The sequence below is a fragment of the Eleutherodactylus coqui genome, chromosome 3, assembly GCF_035609145.1.
Source record: "Eleutherodactylus coqui strain aEleCoq1 chromosome 3, aEleCoq1.hap1, whole genome shotgun sequence".
In the NCBI taxonomy this organism is placed as follows: Eukaryota; Metazoa; Chordata; class Amphibia; order Anura; family Eleutherodactylidae; genus Eleutherodactylus; species Eleutherodactylus coqui.
This window is the reverse complement of record NC_089839.1, coordinates 240334612-240359506: the sequence shown is the minus strand read 5'-3', so window position 1 is coordinate 240359506 and position 24895 is coordinate 240334612. Positions and strand designations below refer to the sequence as shown.

Below are 24895 nucleotides of genomic sequence, written 5' to 3'. Positions count from 1 at the left end.
CAGAATGGTCAGAGGTTTAAAGAGGTTGTCTGAGTTTTTTTTATCATATGTTCACCTCTCCCAGGTCCCTGCAGCTCCAGCACGTCCTCTTCAGCCTCGGCTATGACACTGTGTTTACTGTGTACGGGACATTACAGGCTGCTACAGCCAATCACAGACCTCAGTGTTTGAGCGCCTGTCAGCTAAGACTCGGCGCTGCCTAAATGAATGTGTTATTGCAGACAGCAATCGCTTGTAAATATTTCTATGGTCCGTGTGGGGCAGAGTGCTAAGGCAGCAGAAATGCAGTCCTACGCTCTCACTCACGACCTGAAGGTTGAAAGTTCAATCCCCGCTTAGTTCAGGTAGCCGGCTCATGGTTGACTCAGTCTTCCATCCTTCCGAGGTCGGTAAAAGGAGTACCCAGCTCCGTGGGGGGGAATAAATAAAATTACTTCAAAGCACTGCAGAATAAGTTGGCGCTATACAAATAATACGATTTATATTTCCTCTACTAATAAATTGTAATGTTTTCTATTATAAGCCAGAAAGACTTCCCTTATGGGACATGTTTAGGTGGCCTCACAATATTGTGCATAGCTGATGGCTCTGGGACATGTATTCACAGGTACTTGTTGTTTCTTTTATTTAGAGGGCTAATGCTCTGTAAAGAAAGTACGAAGGGAGTGGTAAGGGAGTTGACTCATTTCATGTGTATTATACAGAATATGGAATGCAACGGAACTCCAGCTGCCAGGAAAGCCAGCTGGTGCCAGCGCACATGATCACGTGCAGCTGGAGGAACCCAGCACATTGGTCTGCTCAACAACTCAACATTTTAGGGACATCTTATTGGATCTAATTGGGTCTCTTAAGTAGTTAGTTTATTACCAAAAAGAGACTAGATAGTTAATAGAGATGAGCGAGTATACTCGCTAAGGCACTACTCGCTCGAGTAATGTGCCTTAGCCGAGTATCTCCCGCTCGTCCCTAAAGATTCGGGGGCCAGCGGGGAGCGGGGAGGTACGAAGGGGAGATCTCTCTCTCCCTTTCTCCCCCATGCTCCCCTGCCGCAACTCGCCTGTCAGCCGCGGCGGCCCCCGGATCTTTAGGGACGAGCGGGGAGATACTCGGCGCCAGTGCATTTCTGGCGTTCTTTATTTTTTTGGGGACAACGTTCACTGTGTGGGGTAAATAATGCACTACTTTGATAGAGCGGACTTTTACAGACGCAGTGATACCAAATATGTATTTTTCTTTTATGGTTTAGATTTTTTAATTATAGATTTTGGTAATTTTGCTCCTAGAAAAAATTGAATAAAAAGCGATCAAAAGTTTACATGTTCCAAAAAATTAGATAAATGAAGACTAGAGTTCATCCTGCAATAAACACGGCCATCTAGAGCGCTGGCAATGGGGAAAAAAATAACACGGCTCTTGGAATGTGGCGACACAAAAGCAAACCTTTAGGAAAAAAAAAATGTTTTAAATGTACAAAAATAGCAAAACATAAAAAAACTGTATAAACTCGGTATCTCCGGAATGGTGCTGACTCGGAGAATAATGTTATCATACTTTTTATTCTGCACGCTGAACGTGCATCCAATAAACAAATGGCAGAATTTCTTTTTTTTCCCTAATCTCCCTACAAATTTTTTTTACAAAAGTTATGCAATACATTATATATACCCAAAAATGATGCCATCAAAAAATACAACTTGTCTCGCAAAAAACAAGCCCTCATATCGCTGTGTCAATGGAAAAATGAAAAAGGTTATGGCTCTTGGAACGCAACTGGAAAATTAGTTGAAATTAAATAATTGTCCCATTTAAAAAACCTGCCCTGGTGGGTACGACAGGGTGGTAGGAAACCCGCCACTGAAGGGGTTAAATGTCAGATTGTTGGCAGATCCCTTCATAATTGACTAGAAATGTAATGTATAAATAGACAACTTAAAATTCTGCAATTCTTTTCACTGCACTTGATTTTTCAAGTACCACATTTATGAAGAACCGGCACTACTTTTACCTACACAAGTGAGATTTGTCATGGCAAGGGAAAGTGGCAGCGATGGCTCTACATCTGCATTGGAACCTCCAGGTTCAGCCGCAGATGCGACTCAAAATACCGGAAGAAAAATCGCTGCATGGAGTCCCCCACCCCCACCACAGAAATCGAATGGACCCCATTATAGTCAATTAGGTCCGTTTGGCGCCGTTAAGTTCCGTCCTGAAACAGAGTCAGTCGGCCGTGGGGGTTCCCCTTTCCTGCTCCCTGAACGGAGTAGGAAGTCAGAACCCCCTGTGTAGGTATGAAACCCCCCTGACTTTGTTCTGTAACTTGTGAATGATATGGTGCACAGCAGACCTGACAGCAGGTATACCAGGCTGCAGAAATCTGCTCATATGTGATGCTGGGAGTATGGACGAGTGGTAGTATCTAGTCCCTGTGCTAGAATAGCATTTACTTATGTGGGACTCACAAGGCCATAGTAGATTACTTTTCCAATTACTTTTTGGTTTGTTTGGTCACATTTATATGTTTTGAACAAAAAACATTTCATATATTTATATGTATAATTGGTTCCATATTCGTCACTCCCAGCACTTCTACTCCAGTCCGGGATGCTCGCAGCCCTTAGCTTGGCATCAGTACCGCCTGTACATTTGTCCGTGCTCTGGGCAGGTAGTATCAGGATAATGTCCAACCGTTCTGCTTGTTGGACAACTTTCCTCCATATAGCAGATCAGTGGGGTCCCATGGCAGCAACTCGATTGTTTGGATAAATGTCCTTCTGTTGGCATCGGAGTTACTTTTTCCTAAGAGCTGCTGATAATGGCTGATGGCCATTCTACAATAAGCCAATCACATCTGTACTGGGGTGTATTGCATAAAGCAAAATGTACAAAACCTTCTATTTTTGTTATTTAAATATGGCCAGGATTGGGTTAATAAGAAAGTAAGGGTTTTTTATACAGATTTTTGTGGATGTTGCGCTGTAGTTTAAGCCCGTATTACACAGGAAGACTGAGTGCTGAAGCGCCCAATACCCGTCCCAGTAATGATCGCTCCCATTCTTTCAAGCAGGAGCGATCACCGCTCAGTAAATGAGGGCAGAGTGATCTGCAGAACGTTCTGGCCGTCCGCCTCCATTCACAGTAAACAGGGAGTCGTTTATAGGGGAATGACTGCCAGTATACGCAGATGCAGAACGCCAAAGGTTTTATGGTCTGCATGAAAGATCTGATTAGCGATTTTTCATTGCATGCATTTACACTGCACTGTTATCATGCCAACCACTCGATCCAACGATCGATCTGCATGATAATCATGCCATGTAAAAGGGGCTTCACTATACATCTATTAATCCCAGTTACACGCAAAGACAATCTTTCAAACAATTGAAAGATTGACAGTATTAGCGATCGTTTTGCATAAAGTGTTAATGTCCATTAACACTTTATCAGCTTCATTTGCGTGTAGAAGGGCCTCCAGGAGCTGTTGGCAGAGCACAGCATGTGGTCTGAGCTTTGCACACAGCTGCATTGTTCTCACACAGGTTGTCAGCTCAATACAATGTAATCTCTAACTCCTGTGCAGAACACCGCGTGCAGTCCCTGTTTTCTCTTTCTGGCTGAATGATGGATTTTTAACTCACCTTAAAATCATCGTGCAACCGAAAAATGAACGATTATAGCGTTTTGCAGGCAACAATTATTGCTCATATGCCATTGTTTGAACGAATTTTGAGCGATAATCGTTGCGTGTAAACGGGTCTTTATAACAATGCCGCAGGGCACGGACGCTGTGAGGACAGATTAGATCAAGGTGAGAAGGAGATTGTTGCACTTGCTGCTTTTGACACGTAAATAAAACCCTAACAGCATTATAAAGATTAGGTTATAATCCCCTTGCCTGCTATGCGAAGACTCCATTTACTACGGCGTCCCACTGCTCACGAAGACCCTAGACCGTGGCTTACATACAATTTCTAGGAAGTTTTTATTTAGTGCGTTGTTCCATCAATTTTTTGCTTTTGATGTTTTTGCCTTGTTTTTCACTATAATGGGGTCTGTTCGGTTCCGCTTAGCTTTCCGTTTCAGCTTTTAGATGAAAGAAAAAGTGCTGGATCAGCGGAACATCCGATTGGAGGTTCCAAAGCGGATGTGAAATCTGTCTGGTTTGTGCCACTATTGATTTCAATGGGGTTTAAAAAAAAACGGAAAGAAAAACGCTTTCCATTCTGTTTGTTCTGTTTAAAAATGGGAACCTAATTGCGCTGCAGACAGATTAACGGAACAGAAGCAAACCGCTTTACTTTTGCTTTCCATTTTTTTAAAACCCCATTGAAGTGATGATAAAACGCTACTATTTAATTCCGTCTCTCTGCTTCAAAAGCAGAAAAGACAGATGGAAACCCTGAATGGAGGCAGAACGCTGGTGTGAGCTATACGCCTGCACTCACATCTCTGCGTCTGATTCCCATAGCGATGCATGCAGCAACATTTTTCCCATCAACACAACAGACTTGTCAGCAGAACCCAATGAAGCCGTTCTACATCGAGGAGACATTCGTGCCAGGGATTCGGCAGATCGCTGTGGCTTCTCTTAGACATGGAAGCCAGAGTTGCACAAATGAACGGCGCATAAGCGATCGTCCAGTCCAATCTCAGACTTTTATGGCATATTCACAGGTGTACATTATGTATCTCAACTATATTTTTCCTGATTTTCTATAATTATTCTAATAATGATCTTTATTTTAATGCAGAGCGCTCATCTTGCAATGATCGACACTCTGATGATGGCATACACCGTGGAGATGGTCAGCATAGAAAAAGTCATTGCATGCGTCCACAAATACTCCCCCTTCTTCCAGACCGCAGAACTACCTTATGACATTGAAGACGCCGTCATGTACTGGATAAACAAGGTAGGTGATATCGAGGGCACATAGACTAACATAAGATTTTGCGCAGTTTTTCTTCTGCAGCTTTTTTATATCACTGTATACAAATACTGCAGTCTAAGTCTCAATAGGAGATCCATCGGTGAGGCTGGACTGACAACTAAGGGCCCTTTAACACAAAAGTGTTGGATTGTATGAAACTGAGCGATAATCTATCAGTGTAAACATGGCCAACTATTGAACGAAGAGCGATCATTCGCCTGCTTATGGTTCGTCCATTTTATGCCGACATAAAAATCATCATTTAGTCGTTTGCAAGTCGTTTAGTGTAAAAAGCAATCATTCAATTGTTCCCATTCACCGGCACTGTCCTTTGGAAGACCAACGATCAAGTGAATGAGCAAATGAGGATAAAGATTAACTTATTATCTGCGCGTGTAAACTGATTGCATTTTAAAGCGACGATTTTTCGTTTAATGTAAAAAAGGCCCTTTTACACTGCAGGACTTGTCGGACGCAGATGCCCAACAGGTTGTCCCAGCGGTAGGATGTCACTAGTGAATGGACACGGATCGGGCCTGGGATTATTCCAGCCCGCCCGCCTCTATTCCAGTGAATGACTGCCTGTTTACACGGGCTGATCACTCTTTCACTTTTCTGCATGGAGCATCTTAACGATCAACGGGAAGCAAATTAATTCTTGTTCTTCGTTCAGTCATGCATGCATTTGCACTGAACGAGAGCACTAGGCGATTATAATTGTACAGGTTCCCATTGGATGCCGGCATCTGAATGATTTATAGGCCCAAGTAAAAAGGCCCTCAGTTTTTCCTCTTCTGCAATTTAGATCACCCAATTTATGACCAAAACAAAGATAAGGTTTGTTGTGGTCATACATTGGCTGCTGATAAAGTTCAGGGCCGCAGATGGAAACTTTTTAGGTTCTTTTTAGAGGAGACAATCATCCCAGTGAGTACACCCTCTTCAACAGTGAAAATCTTTACGACTTGAAAATAGGTATTTCTTAATCGTTTCATGGAAGAAACGAAAATGACATTGAAAACTTTGAGTGTTAGGTCTAAAGCCCCATTAACACGGGACGATTATTGCTGAAACAATGTCTTTTCAGTGATAATCGTTGTGTGTAAATGCTACCATCATGCTGTAATTCTCCACGGGAGCACTGATAATATTGTATTCAGCAGCAGAACAAAGGGGCTGTATGCAGATAACAGACCGCTAGCTGTTCTTTGCATACAGGGAAGAGAGCTTGATTTGCAAATGAAGCTGATAAGCTACTAATGGGCATTAGTGCCCATTAGCAGCTTATGCAAAATTATCACTCAAACTGTCATTCTCCCTGTCTTTTGAACAACTTTTGAGCTCATAATCGTTGTGTGTAACTGCAATGACATTGTGCAGATTTCGTTAAGCCGTCGCTCATCGTTGTCTTTCAGCGTGCTGAAAGACAACGATGAGCCTTATCAGGGATTCACAGCAGCATACAGCTGATACTGTTGTTTCAGCCGTATCCCGTCCCTGATAACAGGCTCGGTATGAAGAATAGAACAGTCCAGCTCTGTTCTCCATACCTGGCATGGAGCGCTCAGCTGTAAAACAGCTGGGCTCTCTGTGCAGAAAACATCTGGATGCAGAAGACAAGTGGGGACACCCCGCTTGTTTTCTGCATCCTCCGCTCCCAGCGCTCGGCTGTATAACAGCCGGGCGCTGGAGCGGGGGAACAGCTGGATGCAGAAGACAAGCGGGGACACACCACTTGTCTTCTGCATCCTCCACTGGCAGTGCAAGGTGATCGCTCATCTTGAGCGATTATCTTGCGCTGTAAATGACACAACGATGATCGCTCAAAAGACGCTTGAGCGATATCTTTTGAACGATTATCATTGCGTCTGAATGGGCCTTAAATGGGGCTTAAGATAGAGCCAATTTAAGTTACACATTTACCTTTATTTAGATCCACAAGGTTAGGCATTTAAAGATGTTGTGCATGGCTTCCTGGGAAATTGAAGAGTTGACAACTATGTTGAGAATTGTGAATAAACTTCTAGAAAATTACATTCGATTAGGTAGCAACATGTCACTCAAAATCCATGTCCTACATTCTCACCCGGACTTCTTCCCTGACAGCTGAGGTGCCGTGACCAACAAAGATGGAGAGCGATTCCATCAGGATATTTAGAAAATGGAGCAAAGGTATCGGGGAAAATGGAAGCTTCTCTGCTAGCAGACTACCGTTGGACGGTGACAAGAGACGCCCCAGAGAAGGAGTACAAGCGACTAGCAAAGAGAATCCGCCCCGTGATTAAGCCCTTTTATTTGAAATTAGTGTATCTATAGAACCAGAGTTGGGCCCACTAAACAAAACATGTCACACATTTATTTTCCTTGACCCAAAAGTAGGTCAGTTTTAGTTATTTTGAGAAAAGAAAGAACTTCAAAGCGTATCTTTAGTATTTTGATTTCAGATTCGTATATCTTAAAAACCAGAGCTAATAAACAATCTAATGCCATGTTCGTGCTTCTCAACCCAAAAATAGGGGAGTTTAACTATTCTAAGAAAGGAAAACATTTCAAAGTGTATTTTTGTTGTCCAGTGTTATCAGTCCTATGCAGAGGTGTTGTTCCATCTCCCTTATTTGCATATTACCCAGAGGAGCATGAATGGCCTTATAAGTCTCCTCACTCACCCTCTAGGTGCTCTCCTTAGGGAGAAAAGAGGGCATTCCTGTTCAGGAAGATGGCGTTTTTGTTCAGTTCATTCAGCCCATCATTGGTTTCCAATGGGAGTCTGGACATTCCTGGGAATGGTTTCGAATGGCTGACTGATCGCTTTTTACACGCAATAACTGGCAAACGATGAATGTTTTTATGCCTGTAGAAAATTAAGGATAAATAAACAAACTGTCATTCATAGTTAAATAGTTGGCCATGCTTACACTGAACGATTATCATTCATTTTTGCACAATTCAGCGATTATTTGAACAATAATCATTCCTTGTAAAAGGGCTTTAAGGCAGCAGTCCAGCTTCTTTGACTTCAGATCTCCAATTTCGGGTTAGACTGCAGTGTCTATATACAGTGAAATGCATGAGCTGCAGAAAACAATCAGTGCAGAATTCTTTATTAAACCGTATTGTAAAAATGACAGTCAACCCAAATACATATGCTTAAGAGAAAATAGTTAAACATGGCCTTTAAATATATTGTTCCTGCATGAAGTCAAAATATGCCTATGTGCACAAAAACTAAAGAAGAATTGCCAATGGTAGACCCATTACACAATATATTTTGGTAGTGGACCGGTCTCGCTGCTCCTTTTAAGAGGACCTATCGCTTCTCTGAACATGTTTGTCTTCCTGAATATTTGCATTTCCCATAAAATAACAATTCTGGAGCATCTCTTCTTATAACACTATGTTGTGCCGTTCCTCTGTTGTTCCTCCTAGAAATTTATGAATAAATTGACAACTGGGTGTTATCATTATCCTTGTCAAACAGGTGTAATTCTTACAGTCTGAGGGTGGATTCAGATGACCGTATATCGGCTCGGTTTTTACGCAGAGCCGATATACGGTGTCCTCATCTGCAGTGGGGGAGGATAGAAGAGCCAGGAGCAGGAACTGAGCTCCCGCCCCCTCTCTGCCTCCTCTCCACCCCCTCTCCGCTCCTCTGCACTATTTGCAATGTAAGGAGGCGGGACTAATTTTTGAGCATTAGCCCCGCCCCTGTCCCGCCTCTCCCCATTGCAAATAGTGCAGAGGGTGGGAGAGGAGGCAGAGAGGGGGCGGGAGCTCAGAGCGCTGCTCCTGGCTCTTCCAGGCTCCCCCCCCCTGCAGAGAGAGACGACGTATATCGGCTGGGCATGAAAACTGAGCCTATATACGTTCGTCTGAATCCAGCCTGACACTTGCAACAATGATTGGAAAAGATCGGGAGGAGAGAGAGAGAGCAGAGAACGCCACTATTACAGAGTGCTATACATCACTCCAGGTGAATCTTCTGCTCTTAGCTGCAGTGAGGGAGAATGACCAGCAGCTACTCAGAGAGAAGATGAGAGATAGCTGTGTAGTATTGCGTGGGTGTGGTTGTGCTGCACAGCCTATAAAAGAGGAGATGATGGGGGGAGCTAGGCTGATGTGCAGTCATGAGTGACCAGCTGATCAGTGCAGGAAAGGCCCTGAGCCAGAAGCAGGAAAGCCTGCAAACAAAGTATGAGGCTTCCTAAATGTATGTAATGGAAAAGTCAATGAAAAAAATAGATAAGTGCATTATTTTCTTCTGCACGGACTTAATAAAGGTCCTTTTACAAGGAACAATTCAGCGCCCGGCACTCTTCTGCTGCCCGCCTGCATTGACAGTAAGCAGGCAGTTGTTCATAGGCTGATCGTCTGATTTTCATGTCTGCAGAAGCTGAACGATTAAAGAATTCTCGTCCGTCGTTGAGTCGCTGGCAGCATTTATACTGAATGAATATCGTTCAGATTCCTTCAATCTAGTAAGAATCTAAACAATAATCGTTCAGTGTTAGGGCTTCTACCCACTAGCAATTTATTTTTTTTAATGCTGCGAAATTGCTGAGTTTTTTTCAATGGGACTTTCTAATGTTAAAATCGTATCGCACAAAAATCGCAAGTTTCTTCTTTTGCGATTTTGTGTGCGGTGCGATTTTAACATTAAAAAGTTCCATTGAGAAAAATGCAGCGATATCGCAGCGTTTAAAAAAAAAAAAAAAAAAAATTGCTAGTGGGTTAAATCGCTAAAAGAGATTTCAGTTGTGTATTGACTTTTCATGCACAAAGGTTTTCATAGCCTTTAACATTTCTTTCTGTACGTTTCAGGTAAATGGACACTTAAAAGGAATTCTTGAGCAAGAGCAGCGGTTGAAAGAACAGCAGAACATGGACCCGAGCACTACACAAAAGGTAGGTCCGTAGGGTGGCATGGGTGGTAGTTACTGCAACAAAGGCACAACACAGCTGTACTTAGGGGAGATTATGAAGGGAGAACTAGCATTATATTTCTGCAATTTTTGGTTTAAGGAAGACCTGCACCAAAAATGTGTACTTTTAAATTAACCCTAGTTCATGTCAGTTTTAAAGTGGGTAGAGATTGTCAGAAAGGGTAGAAGATTTCTGTTTAGACCCACAGATGGCCTGAGAAGCGCCAAATGTATGAAGAGGCTAACTGATGTGTGACAGTGGTGCTTGGCTGAGTGCCATTATCACTCAGGTCCATATCGGGTACAGCGCTGTACGTTGTAAAATGGCTGTGCCTGGTATTGCAGCTCCGTGCCATTCATTTGTATTGGACTGAGTTGCTTTCAGGCCATGTCACTGATGAACGTGATGTCACATACTTCAGGACAGGTCGGTTACTGAGGATATTTAAGTTCCAGAAATTCCCTGTAAGCATAGTGCATAAGAAGAAGGCTGTCCTCTGAATGCTCAGTCAGTACGGTAAATTTATCGTTGCTGGAGGCCTAATAGGAATGAGTCCTAACACTTGGTCTTTATTGGCTCTTGGCTAGTCTGAGTACAAGACCTCATAAATGAAACCATGGTTAAGCATACATAGCCATTGCTCCAGTGAAATGCCTACCAATATGCCCAAAAATAACAACTGGCTGTTGATGGACTACCTGAACGCCCTAATTGGTGGGTAGCATTAACCAGATCCTCACCAAGAATTGCTTCTGCAAAGTACCTGCTGGTTTCATTCTCTTTTTTTTTTTTTTCTTTTCTTGATATTCGGTGATCATTTTTGGCTTTGATACATAAAAAATAGCTTAAACTCTAAATAGCGCACCTTCATACAAAGTGCAGTAATTAAAATAGTACGATTGTGCTGAAGTGCCTTAATTTCTTGGAGCCTGTTTATAACATTAACTTTGCAGGGAATACCCCTGAACACCAGCACATTGCATCACTTCTTCAAATGAGAGCATTTGCAGTTGATAGAGGAGGTCTTCCAGTGAAACCCCACGTTTGGAGTGATATGGGGAATTGGAGTCTCCCGACTGGCACATCAGATTACAGCTCTCTGTTATGGCTGTTGTGAGATAGTCTATACCTGCTGATGGGTCTTCAGGGCTTTAGAAGGCCTTGGCGAAACAACTTCTGTCCATATTGTATACGTAAAACTTAAGCATGAAGAAAAAGAAAAAAATACAAACTAGTGTGTCCCTACTATACCACTACCTAAGTGGGGCACTCGCCCTGACAAAGGCGATCCTGACCTCCGACCTATGCCTGTAGGTGCCTAGAAGTCCCTATGCCGGGCAAGAGTAGAGATCAAGTGAAAGGATAGGAGACAAAAGAAATACTAAATACAGTCCGATTATACTTATGTACGCTGTTAGGCCACCCAGATATCATAAGCAATGCATAAAGACAAAGGCAAAAATCAATGATCAAATAAACAGCCTATACTGGATTTAAAAAAATCATGAAATTTAATACATCAAGGAAGTTTTAAAAGTTTCTAGGTGCTCTTAGGTTCATCAGGGAATCCTAACAAGATCTGAGGTGCAGAAAGGTCTTGCTGCTACTACTAATAGCACCTGGCATTTGATGTTTTAATTACAGATTGATCAGTTTAACTATACTTTGCTAAAACATGTCGCCATTTTATTTTGGCACAATTTGCATACGCCGTTATTGCTAAACCACCAGTATTTACTTTGTAAGGCTATGGCTGCTCCATGAAGCTAATTATGATTCATTCTTTCTGTTTTGCTTTTTTCTTCCTTTGCTTTCTCTGTAATTCCTGTTGTTTACAATGAAGTCTTCTTCCAAATGGTTTTGGAAACTGGTCCCTGTAAGTGCCGCTCAGCTTATGATCTGTGGTGTGTTCTTCATAGTGGCTTGTCCTCCATATCATGCACGCTATTCTTACCTCCCCTTCTTGTATTACTCCAGAGTCATCAGGAGTCAGACACATAAAGACATTTATTTAGCATTGCCACATCTCATGCTTCATTCAGTTATTACTAAAGCAGAAGTAAAGGCCCCATATAGACATGAGTGAAAAGTCATCAAACCCACTGATTTTGACAGCATTGGAAAACTTTACTATGTGTATGGCGACCTCCTTGCTTCCCCCTGACAGATGATGTAGGGCAAAGAAGGATCGTGCATGTTGAATTTCAACACCCAATCCTTTTGATGTCCCTGGATATAAGTTGCTGTCAGAGTGTTCATGTATATTGGGGAGTCGGAAGGAATGGCTGTCAGATGGGTGAGCGCTTGGTTGGCAGCTATTGAATGTGTGTAAATACGCTTTAGGATGGTAGCCAAAGCATCGTAATTGTTTTGCTAAAAAAAAAAAGTCCAGGAAATTCCTGTTTTGTTGCAACAGTCATTTTTACAAAATTAAGTGTGATTGCTCATTAAAATAACCAAATAATCTTGTAGATATGATACCTTTTAATGGCTAACAAAAATACATGATGTTATAGCGAGCTTTCCAACCTCACAGGGTCCTTCAACAAGGCATAATGAAATGGATCCGAAGAGGCATGTGTGTATTATTTTTATTTATATATATATATATATATATATATATATATATATATATATATATATATATATATATATATATTACACACATACTTATGACAAGGCACAGACATGGTGGGATTAATTTGCACTTAAAGAAATACTAGAACAGAAATGCAAACATAAATGTGAAGGTTTTATGCTCCCTGAATTAGTGTTAAGAGATCACCAGGTCAGCAGTGTTATCTGTGCTATAGATTTCTCATACTTCCAAGTCAAGCATGAATCCTTTTGAAGAATTTAGCTTTCTGTTGAAAGTGTCAAAATTAAGAAATGCTACTGTTTTGGTTTCATGTTTAACTCCTCAACCCTACAAGGTATACACACACAATATACCCTCTAGTAGCCTGGTTTGTATGGAAGACCTCCATGGCTGCCATGAATAATTGCCTAGCGAGACAAGCCACTGACGACTACAGTGTAATGCAGTACTACGGGATTGCATTACTATGGTATTGCATTAGTGTATAAACAATCAACTATGACAAGTTTAAGTTTTCTTAGGGAACTGAAAACAAAAATTAAGTGGAAATTTTTTTCATTATTGTAACAAATAAATAAACAATACAAGAAGTTGAAATTACCTCCTTTTCCCCAAATTTATAATTAAAAAAAAAAACCAACTATTTAATTTATAATTAAAAAAACATATTTGTTATTGCCACATTCATAAAAGTCCGCTCTATCAAAATAACATTATTTATCCTGAACGGTGAAGAGCGTCGGATAATTTGCTCTTTAAGTCACCCTGTTTCCAAGAAAAACATTGAATAAAAAGTTATCAAAAACCGTGTGTACTCCAAAATGGTACCAATAGAAACCACAAAATAACAAGCCCTCACACAGCACCATGAACCTGAAGAGAAAAATGTTATGGCAGAAGATGGTAGTGGAATTTTTTAAAAGATTTTATTTTTTAAAAGTAGTATGGAAAAAAACTAACTAAATTTAGTACCATTACAATTGTACCGACCAATAAAATAAACTTGGCAAGTCCATTTTGCTGCAGTGTGTATGCTGTGAAAACCATACAACCCCCTTCTCTAAATCTGGCAGAATTGCATCTTTTTTTCTATTTCAGTTCACATTTTAAACTGAATTTTTTTTTCTGTACGTTAAGCGATACATGTCCGCTGCCGCAAATTCCACAGCATTTCTGCATAAAACGCAGCAAAATCCACACCCTAGGTCAGTGATGGCGAACCTTTTAGAGACCAAGTGCCCAAACTGCAACCCAAAACCCACTTATTTATCGCAAAGTGCCAACCTGTCGGGGGCGGGGCTTATCACAGCGTATGATTTTTACCTCCATCGTTCTTAAAAGAACAAGGCTGTTTCAAAATAGACCGGGTGCAGATTTAGACTGCTTTTGGATGCAGAAATGCTGTGGAATTTGCTGCTGACATTTCCACTGAGGACATTCTGCAGTATTTCCGCCACGTGTAAGAGAGAGCGGCCCCAGTGGTAATGGTGACATCCCACAGGGGCCCCCAGTAGTAATAGTGACATCCCACAGTGGTTATCAGCAGTCTCCAGTGAGCACCGAGCCCCAGGATAAGTGATGTACCTGACCAGTGACTTGGCATTGACTAGATGTTGCCAGTACAACTTGTGCCAGAAAATCTGCCAGGAAAATTCTGCATCATTTCTGCATAAAACACAGTCTGAATTTGCTTATGTAAATTTTATGCAGATATGCTGCAGGATTTTCCTCAACGGACATTTTGCTGAATTTCCAGCCTGTATGGACATATACGAAAGCCCCATTCACACGGAAAGATGGACGCTCAAAAGTAGTTCAAAAGATAAGGAGAATGGCAGTTTTGAGCAATCATTTTGCATAAAGTACTAATGGACACTAATGCCCATTAGTACTTTATCAGTTTCATTTGCGTGCAAATGAGCCTCCTGGAGCTGTTGTGGAACTCAGCAGGAGGTCTGAGCTCTGCAATTAGCTCTATTATTCAGCTATGGGCTGCTAAGAGAAAACAATTTAATTTCTAGCTTCCATATAGATAACAGCCTGCAGGCACGGGCTTCACAGAGAATACAATGTTATCTCCTGCTCCCAGTGTGCGGTCTGAACGATGTTTTTTTATGCTGAACTAAAAATCCATCGTTCAAACGAAAAGTACATGATGGTAGCATTTACACACAACGATTCGTCAAAAGCCATCGTTTTAACGAATTCTGTAAAAGGGCCTCTAAGGTGTTAAATTAGCTTCTCAGAAGACATCCTTTTACAGATGGACTTTATTTGTATAGCACAGTTGCTCACAAAACTGCCTGACGACATCAGAGAAGGGCTTCAGCTGCATAGCGGCTATTCAGATGCATAAGAAGCGGACCCAGGTATTCACATCACCAGTGAAGGATTACAGAGAGGGGGAGAAACTATTGAGATATTTGTGACTACACGAAACCACTCTAACATGACCAGTCCTTCTCTTGTCAGTATGAAGAATACAGTTTATTTTCTGGAGGACACTGAAAGTTTTTTGTTTTTTGTTTTTTTGTTTTTTTTTGCAACTATGTGGGTAATATTTAATATACAAACAGCATATTCAATACAATTAACCTTTGTAACGGGGAAAAAAAAATAAATAAAATTAGCTTCTCGGTAAAATGTCAAGAAACTCATTCAAAAGTGAGAATTATTATGGCTGAACTTTCTGTTCTCGTAAAAATGGCTGCCGCAACAATACAGCAGTTTATCAGCATCCCTGTATGTGAAAGAAAGGGGGTTAATAAGAGATGGCTAACTTCTAGTTTACTAAAGACGGGGTACCTCCTTACAGTTGTGAGATATTGTGGGCAGTCGAAATAGAATTGGCTAGAAGGACCTGGGTATTGGTCACGTAGATCCCAACACCAGAGGCGCAGATCCCGGACCAGGGAGTAATGTACTGGAGATGTGCGGACCGGGACACGTGCCGAGCGAGGAGTGACTGGATGACTGGACCTCCAGTATGGCTGATATGGATGTGACTGCAGACTAGAAGAGGGACATTCAGAAGTAGGGAAGGTTTTATATAGAAAAACAGTTTTTAGACAGGCTAGCCTTTGTTGACTTCATGGTTTTGCCGTATTTGCCTAGAGAACCTCTCAAAGCGTTCGCTGAATGTAAACGTACGATGAATGCAACCATACAGTATCGAACCTATCCTATGGGCTTCCATGTTACAGAGATATATACATCATGGTGCGGGCGATATGTAACAGACATTTGGTGAATATACAGGGTGGCCACATAAAACTAGGCCGGCACCACACTCTGAGGAAAGCTGTGTAAAAGAAGATCTGTCTTTGTTGCCCATAGCAACCAACCACAGCTTAGCTTTATTTCTTATACTGCTGAGGTAAAATGAAATCTGCTCTGTGATTGGTTGCTATGGGCAACTAAGTCAGATTTTGTTTTTTTTTCATAAGTGTGGTGCCGCTTGCTTTTCCATGGTCCACCCTGTATTTAACCCCTTAAGGACCGGGATGTTTTGGTCCTAAAGGACCAGACCCTTTTTAGGGATCTTGCCCATGTGGTGGTTTAACTGCCCTTTTTTATTTATTTTTTCTCCAGCTACCAAAATAAACTTTGCTGCGTTTTTTTGTTGTTTTTTTGTGACATATAGGGTTATTTTTTAATATCTTTTTTTTTTTTCACTGACCTGTTTTTCTGGACTTTTATTTTTATTGGAGGTAAAAAGCTAAAAAAAAAATTTCATTTATTTTTAAAATTTGTGTATATATACTAAAATAAAGTGTGGGAATGGGTTCCTTATCTTGTTTAGGACATTTGTTATATAATTTGTATAGTTCTAAATTACAGGGCGCATACAGGGATGGTTTAGGTTGGCGTCAGTGGTGGGTTATTTTCTTTTTTTATGTATATATTTTTTATTGTGTACATTTTTTTTGTAGTTTTTTTTCGATCTATAACCTTCATGACCTCATATAAAACCTCTGGGGGTCATTCACATGGTCTTTTTCTTTGACACTTTTCACCTGTAGTATCCATAGGAGGCGTAGTTAGAGGGGAAGACCTCACCCTGTAGAGACAGTCACTGGCACAGCTGATCAGGGTCAACTAGAACTCTGCAGCTCTTCTATTACAGGGGCACTCGGCGGTCACGTAATCGCTGGGTCGCATAGTGGAAGTAATACTTCCATTTTCACTCTTTTTAGTACGCAGCGCTCATTAAGTGCTATTCAGCTTGGTAAGGAGAAGGCAGAAGCAGTTAAATGCTTCTCCCTTCTCCTTTGGGTCCTCTGCTGTGTCTGACAGCTGAGAACCCAACCTGTTCCCGCTTGATTACAGGAGCAGAGGCTTTAATCCCGCGCTTTATATCTGCTATCAGCAAGGATTAAAGCCCAGGACCAGGCACCATATAGTTACTGCGCTTGGTCCTTAAGGGGTTAATAGAAATTGGCCGTAATCTGTGTTTATTTTTTCCCTGAAAAATGTCGTTTGGTTTTATGCATGCATTTTTTTTTTATACAAAGGTTATTTACAGCCTGGCTGGTGTCCTCTGGTTGTTCATGGTGTTATATGAGGACAGAGTTCTTGTTGTGCCAGTCTTGTCTCTTAAGAAGCTCTGATCCATATAATGCTGTCACATGGAGCTAGATCATCACAGTACAGGCTTCATTCACTTCCACTCCATCTCCGGTTGAATATGGTGCAGCTTCGCTGACTGTCTCCAATTCTGTCCCTTTACAGGCCAGATACAGAAAGGATCAGAATTTGTACAAGCAGCTGCCATGTATACCGCTTATGGAGAACATCTTGAAGGATGGCACTGATGGATGTGCCATCGCTGCCCTCATCCACTTTTACTGCCCAGAAGTGATAAGATTGGAAGGTAGGTTTTGTACAGTGATGTATAGATTTTTGAAATTTGTTTAGAATGTTATTAAATGGAACCTGTAACCAGGTTCATGCTGGCTGAACCTCAGGTAGCATGAACCCGGGACAGGTATGTCTATTGCCCCGTGTATGTGGCGTTCTGAAACGTTGCGACATTTCAGAAAAAAAAAACAGACTTTAAAGCTTGTCTCAGAACAGAGGTCTGAGTAAAGAGACGAGCCGTGCCAGATTATCGCCGCCCGCTGCATGTTGATGGACAGCTCTCCCTATACCTAAGCATGGAGAGTAGCTGTCAATCAGCATGCTGCGAATGGGAATAACTCGGCACAGTCTGCCTTTTTTGACTCAGAGCTCCGAATTCATTGGCTTTTATATATTTCTCAGCCTGCTGCATTGTTAGAATTGGATGTGAGACTTTTCCAATCTACTATTTATCGGCCTATTTTTGCACAGTGCCTTGGAGCCTGAGAACAGACTATGACATTAGAACATTGTTCATCACAGCAAGACCCTTTCTTTTTGATGACTGTGTGGGAGAGGAACGTCATGTTCTGTACATGCGTCATTCATTCATAGTGTGAGATAATTGGCAAATTGACAGTAGTTTTTTTAGTTCCTGAAAGTGAGAAACTATAGATTTGCTACTCCATTTATATAGCATGTGCTAATTTTTCAGCAGGACAGTCTGATTATGTAATGCTTGCCTAGTGGAGACAAACTGTATAGGTTGTGGGCAAATTGAGTACAGCATGAGCATAGGTCTCAGAACTTGTCCATGTCATTCCCTATTAAAGGGCCACTTCGGTGATTTTTTTCCCCATTCATTATATAGGTATCCCAAGTATACATAAGTGAGCTACTGTCACCTTGGTTAGGTATTCCTTTCTATGTGAAACTACTGGCCTCTCTTTCCTTAAATGGTCATGTGATCTTAGTTCTGACCAGCTCAGATTTACTTGGGGTTATGTTGTCTGAAACTAGTCAGTTTCTCAGTCTGTTTTGCTATTATATGGAACCTACCACAGAAACTGCCTAGAGGGGGGCACAAACATGTCCCAGTTACTGATGATGATTACACAGCTACTGTTACACAGTTATAATAGAGGAGATCACAACTCATCATCTTGACTGTATACTTATGTCTGTAGCTTATTTAGGTGAATATAGAAGATGATTATAATTAATCTGTTACCTCAGTAGGCAGAAATGGTAGAGCACTCTAGCTAGTGCTGTGCTGATGAATCATCAGGTTTCCATGTTAATGTTAGGTTATACGTTTTGTGACTTGCATATTTTAGTCATGCCTGAGGGAGACTTCATTCCAGAGTTGAAACTCGTAGCTTTGTTTTTTTTGTTTTGTTTAAATACATTAATTCTTTTATACCAGTTTGACAATATATTTGTGGACTCCACTTTGGAATAACCACTAGAGATAAGAGAGTATACTCGCTAAGGCACATTACTCGAGCGAGTAGTTCCTTAGCCGAGTATCTCCCCACTCGTCTCTAAAGATTCGGGGGCCGGCGCTGGTGACAGGTGAGTTGTGGCAGGGAGCAGGGGGGAGTGAGAGGGAGAGAGAGATCTCCCCTCCGTTCCTCCCCGCTCTCCCCCGCCGCTCCCCGCATCTTTAGAGACGAGCGGGGAGATACTCGGCTAAGGCACTACTCGCTCGAGTAATGAGCCTTAGCGAGTATACTCGCTCATCTCTAATAAGCACCTGTGGTAATCCGTTTTGCTGCTTGTTTGAATTCTGACCCTGGTTTAGAGTATTGGGAAGGAGTCTTTTGGTGACCCTGGCTCTGGGCTTACTTTTCCCAAGCATTGAAGGCAAGATAGCTGGTTTTATTTAAATGTTTCCATGTTGTTGTACTCATTTATAGCGCAGCCACACCAGGATATACAGAACAGTCATTTACATCCTCTTTCCTGCCATCTATTGATCCTATCATACTTCACCAGAAAGCACCTTTTTGTCTTTCCTCCCCTTTTTGCTTTCCTTCTGAGTCTTCTGCCTATTAAAATGGTGTCTGATAAGCATCAGACAGGAGGCCGCACCTGCATGGAAGTGTCTGCAGTATTCAGAGGAGGCTTCCAAAGTATGACAGCCAATTAAATGAGGGGGGGCAGGGATGGAAAAATGTGTTTTTGACAGAGTGGCCCTTTAATACTTGATTACTTGGACAATTAAACAGCTTGAGTTTAAAAAAACAAAAAAATTAAGAAAAAAAAAGGAATTGCAAACAAATTTAGACTTCTTCGGGGCTCTAAGGTAGTGTTGAGCTTAATGCCACCATTACTGGTGGTCTAGGGTAACAGACGGGTTAATAGTTGCATACTTGGTGATCTAGTATAGTGGAAGAGTTCATGCCCCTCTTGGTAATCTAGGATAGAAGGGATTAATACTTGTGGATTACTTGTGTACCTCCTCGGGCTCCACTTATGTGTCCTGTTTTGAGTTCTTCTTGTTTAGCTTTATGAGCACTTTGCACGATCCGTAAGGAAGCGGGAAAAGGTCATCTGACCCCACAAGGCTTCCGACATCAAACTATGAGGCACACAGACTTGTTAGCGAGATCTCTTTCTAATATGTGCATCTTATAGTAAGAAAGAAAGAAGCCTATAAGGAAGCTGATGAAATAAATACTTCAGTGTACGCATGACTTCACTGGAACCTGTCATGTACTTTAATGATCTCCTCACTGAGGGCAGCATAAAGTAGTGACAAACGCACTGATTTCAGCAGTCTGTCGCTTTATAGGGCAATGTTGCGTAGTTTCGGAGCACTTGCCTAGTCAAGTGGCAGCTCCTGGCATAAGATGGGTCTATGAGGCTCTGCTGGCCTCATCCACCTGCCATGATTGACACTCGCCACAAAGAAAAGTGTCAGTCAAGGCAGTTGGGTGGCGGCACCTTATGAATCTGTCGTACTTCTCATCTTGGAAGCTGCTGTTTGACTCACTAAATACTCTTAAGCCACACGACATTGTCCCATAAGTGACAGGCCGCTGGAATCAGTATATCTGTCACTACTTTATGCTACACACAGTGAGGTCGGCATAAAGTACATGTCATGCGCTCTTTTAACAAGCATGTATTTTACAGACCCCCAAGCAGTAGAATCATAGACTGGTAGAGTTGGAAGGGACCTCCAGGGTCATCTGGTCCAACCCCCTGCTCAGTGCAGGAGTACTAAATCATCCCAGACAGATATTTGTCCAGCCTTTGTTTGAACACTTCCATTGAAGGAGAATTCGCCACCTCCCGTGGTAACCTGTTCCACTCATTGATCACCCTCACTGTCAGAAAGTTTTTTATAATATCTAATTTGTGTCTCCTCCCTTTCAATTTCATCCCATCGCTTCTAGTCTTTCCTTGTGCAGATGAGAATAGGGCTGATCCCTCTGCACTGTGACAGCCCTCCAGATATTTTGTAGACAGCTATTAAGTCTCCTCTCAGCCGCCTTCTTTGCAAGCTAAACATTCCCAGATCCTTTAACCGTAGGACAAGATTTGCAGGTTGTTCACCATCTTGGTATCTCTTCTCTAAACTTGCTCCAGTTTGTCTGTCTTTTTTAAAGTGGGGTTCCCAGAATTGTACACAGTATTCAAGATGAGGTCAAACCAAGGAAGAGTAGAGGGGGATGATTACCTCACGTGATCTAGACTCTATGCTTCTCTTGATATGTCCCAGAATTGTGTTTGCCCTTTTTGCTACTGCATCACATTGTTGACTCATGTTCAGTCTGTGATCTATTAGTTTACCCAAATCTTTTTCACATGTGCTGCTGCTTAGTTCAATTCCTCTCATTCTGTTTGTGCTTTCTTCATTTTTCTTGCCCAGAAGCAGGACTTTGCATTTCTCTTTGTTAAATACTATTCGGTTAGTGGCCACCCACTTTGCTCTGCTCTTTTCACGGTCTGGATGTGAGGTCTTTACAGTTGTAATTCTGTAATTTACTTTGTTATTGCCTATTTGAAAGCGACTTCATATATGTTTGCACGCTGTTCAGTGGCCACACGCAGAGGAGAGATGTTCAGGGTACAGGGTTTTCAGTATCCAAGGTCAACCAATATAACGTGATAGTTGCAAGAAGTTCCATTCTCTTCAATGCAATTTTTTTCCTTTTGCTTCATTTTTTTCTGAAAAAGACATGTGTGAACAACCCGAAGGCAAATGGATCAGTCACTGCTTCCTACAAGATTTCCACACTGTAACTGCTCATTCACATGGGCATGTACATACATGTGTAATACACAGTGCTGAATCTCCATTGATTTTCATTGGGATATTCAGACCTGCGTCTGTCACTTGCATATATTCGTGCATGAAAAAAGCATAGCATGCCATGTTTTGGCCTGTGTTACGGACTGAGCCCTAAAGGGTATGGAGACAAAGCTGTGGTTCTAAAAGAGCAACTGATCAGATCCGGTCTCATACTGCAATGAAAGCTGTGAGTAATATACAAAGAATTCCTGTATGTGTGTCCCAGGACACCATGGGTTTCCCTGTCCTTCTTACACACCTCAGATCAGACTTGTCTCTGGCGGTAAGGCAACTGGCAGCAGCAGCAGCCTCTCCCACTAGTCTGTTGGCGACCAGGAATGCTACAAGCCCCCCCTCATCCCCTTCCCTGGAAGGGATCAAGAGGAAGTTTTTCGCCTGTGATTTCTGCAGACTGACAAACTTTTACTTTCATTTTTGGGTTTTGCAGTTTAATTTTTCACATTGGCGGTACTGTAAAAAGTCTGCATTGCTCCAAGTGTGCATTACACGGCAACATCTACACTTCCCATTACATGCGGGGGTGTTCTGCTTTATTCATCCGGTCCCCGCACTGTAACTATTTCAAACCGTTAAGCCGCCTCGTGACTTAGGACTTTAAAGCTTTAGTTCACCATTGGATAATTATAAATATAGCAATTACCTAATATACTTGTGTACAGTAATCCTATATGCAATTAGATTCCTCATGGGCGAACTTTTGCGTGGAGGTCGTGTTCACAAACCGCTTTTCACTTGCAATTTTTTTATGTGTTTTTTGGGGGTTTTAAAGGTACTAAAGCAAATCCAAAACTGTTAAGGCTGAGTCCAGCCATTACAGAAGCTTTCCACCGCAGGTCTCAATTCTGGGGCAAAATCTGACTGTTTTACAACCGGACTCTGCTGTGGATTGGGCTGTAGATTCACCACAGATGTCTGAAAAATAATTAGCACAGCCTGCCAATTTTTTCACGCAGAGTTTTTGCGCCATTTGTGTAAGGGATTGTACTGTAACGTGCCGTGGATTGGCAGTGCAGAATCCGCACTGCAGATCTACAATGTCTGAATTCTCCCAAAAAGTGTTCACCATTGGGAGAGGCTGCCTGTTCCCAATAGTGCAGGCTGCCCTAAAATAGCTGATGTCCAATCAGGGTTGATGGGGAAGATTCAGGCAATGCCCATAATGGAGAACTCTTGGGGGACTGATTGCTATGTATGCAGTTCCCTCTGTCTAGGTTTAGTAATGGTGAAGCAATAACACTTGGACATGGAGACTCAGAAAAGAGGATTGATAACAAAAACATTGAATACAAGTGATTATTATCATTCTGTCTTATATACAGTACTAGTAATTATTAGGAAATTATAGTAGCAGTGTTTCTGGTGACACAGCTGTGCTACGTGCACGTCACACACACAGCACTGCCATATGCACGTCACACACACAGCACTGCTACATACATTGTTCATCCCATACAACAGGCATCAGAAGCAGCACAGCACTGGAGATGAAGGACCTGTGATGACATCACCATCATGCTCCGCCCCTGATCGCATGACGGTGCCGCTCATCCCGAGTGAATGACTTGCGTCCTCCACCCCTGATCACATGACTGACATCATCAAATGTCCTTTATCGCCAGTGAGGGAGTTACGTGCTCCGCCCCTTATCACACGACGTACTAGTAAAAATTACGTATACCAACAGCGCATAAAGGAACTAACCCAATAGGGTGAGGTGGTTCCAATGCTGCACCACTCAAAGAACCTGAACCTTGATTCCACTAGCAGTCCATAAATATAACAAGAAAATGTGGCAGTGTACACACGGTGCAAAATTAAGTATCAAATCTTTATTCCTCCATGTTTAGACGAACAGGCGACATTTCGCTTTATAGAGACCCAGAGAGGTTGAAACATCGCCTGTTCTTCTAAACATGAGGAATAAAGATTTGATGCTTGATTTTGCACCGTATGTATGCTGCCACATTTTCTTGTTATCCTTCTCACATTACGGTGACGTCATCACAGGTCCTGCATCCTTGTGCAGCTTACGGGCAGACTGCAAACCCACTGCGGTTTTAGTTGCTATGGAATGTAACGAACACCTAGCTGGACAACAGTACGTACAGGACCGATGATGATGTCACCATCATGTGGTCAGGGGTGGAGCATGTATGTCACTCACAAACGGACGGACAGGTCGTTGTTAGTATTTTGTTTATGCTTGAATTTTGGGTATTTCTGTGTGTCCTCTTCTAGCAATGAAAAAGCTACAAATTCAGTTTACGTGAGTTTATTGGAAGGATTTGTGACCACTTATCATTATGTTCTGTAGAAATGTATGTTTGGTTTTTTTTTTGTAGATATCTGCTTCAAAGAGTCTATGTCGCTGGCTGACAGCCTGTATAACCTTCAGTTAATTCAGGAGTTCTGCCAAGAGTATCTGAATGGATGCTGTCATTTTAGCTTGGAAGATATGCTGTATGCATCCTCTGCTATAAAGGTCTGTACCAGCTTATTTAATGGAAACTGTAAAGACTTTTCTATAGGAGGCTTTAAAAAATATATATATTTATGAATTATACAGGAGGGTTGTATATGGTTTAGGACCGTGCTTAAAAGTAAGCTGTCGCCTCCTTTAGCACCCATAGGCCTCATGTCCACTGGCGGTTCGGTTTCCATGCGGGAATCCAGCCCTGCCCACAGCCAATGACCCATGCTTACCTGTATTTCCCCAGCAGCTGTGTCCACGCGGATCTCTCCACTTCCGGGTTTGCTGTACTGCGCATAGTCCTCACGGTTCGCCATCGGACATGCGCAGTACAGTTGTCTTTTTTTTTTTAATCTCCTGCTTTCCCGCGTGATCTGCGTCACGTCTGCAGTGTCAGCTGTGGGTGTGCCGCAGATCGCATGTCTTCCATTGACTTCAAGCCGTTCGTGCGTGAACCTCACAAAAATGGAGCATGCTGTGATTTTGTTTTTCCGGACCAAAAGGTCCGCAAAAAACCCCCCAAAAGACATGCTTTAATCCATTTGTGAACACCCATGCTACTCTATGGACAGATTGATTTGGGGATGGCCCGCGCGGATTCCACAAATCAAATTTGCCCGTGGACATTGCCTCGCACACTGCCATATACACACTGGGAATACAAGTCGGTCCTCACTAGTGCCATGTACCTGGTCGTTGTTTGATGTGCCAGTCTCATAACATCTTCTGGTTAAACTCTATGAATTCTGGGAAATACTATCGATGACCCATCCTCTGGATAGATCATCAGTAGTTGATCAGCTGATCAAGCG

General features: G+C 42.1%; 1 protein-coding gene across 2 annotated transcripts in view; it reads left to right on the top strand.

Annotated features, from left to right (window-relative positions):
• Window positions 1–24895, top strand: part of CAMSAP2 (calmodulin regulated spectrin associated protein family member 2) — a 118433-nt gene that overhangs the window by 57182 nt on the left and 36356 nt on the right. The window contains exons 3-7 of one of the 2 annotated variants that reach the window (XM_066597167.1): window positions 4752–4913; window positions 9750–9833; window positions 11695–11727; window positions 17182–17323; window positions 23956–24095. In XM_066597167.1, the coding sequence (XP_066453264.1) occupies window positions 4752–4913; window positions 9750–9833; window positions 11695–11727; window positions 17182–17323; window positions 23956–24095 (561 nt within the window). The remainder of the gene's footprint in view (window positions 1–4751; window positions 4914–9749; window positions 9834–11694; window positions 11728–17181; window positions 17324–23955; window positions 24096–24895) is intronic. The other variant, XM_066597168.1, reaches the window with a different exon arrangement.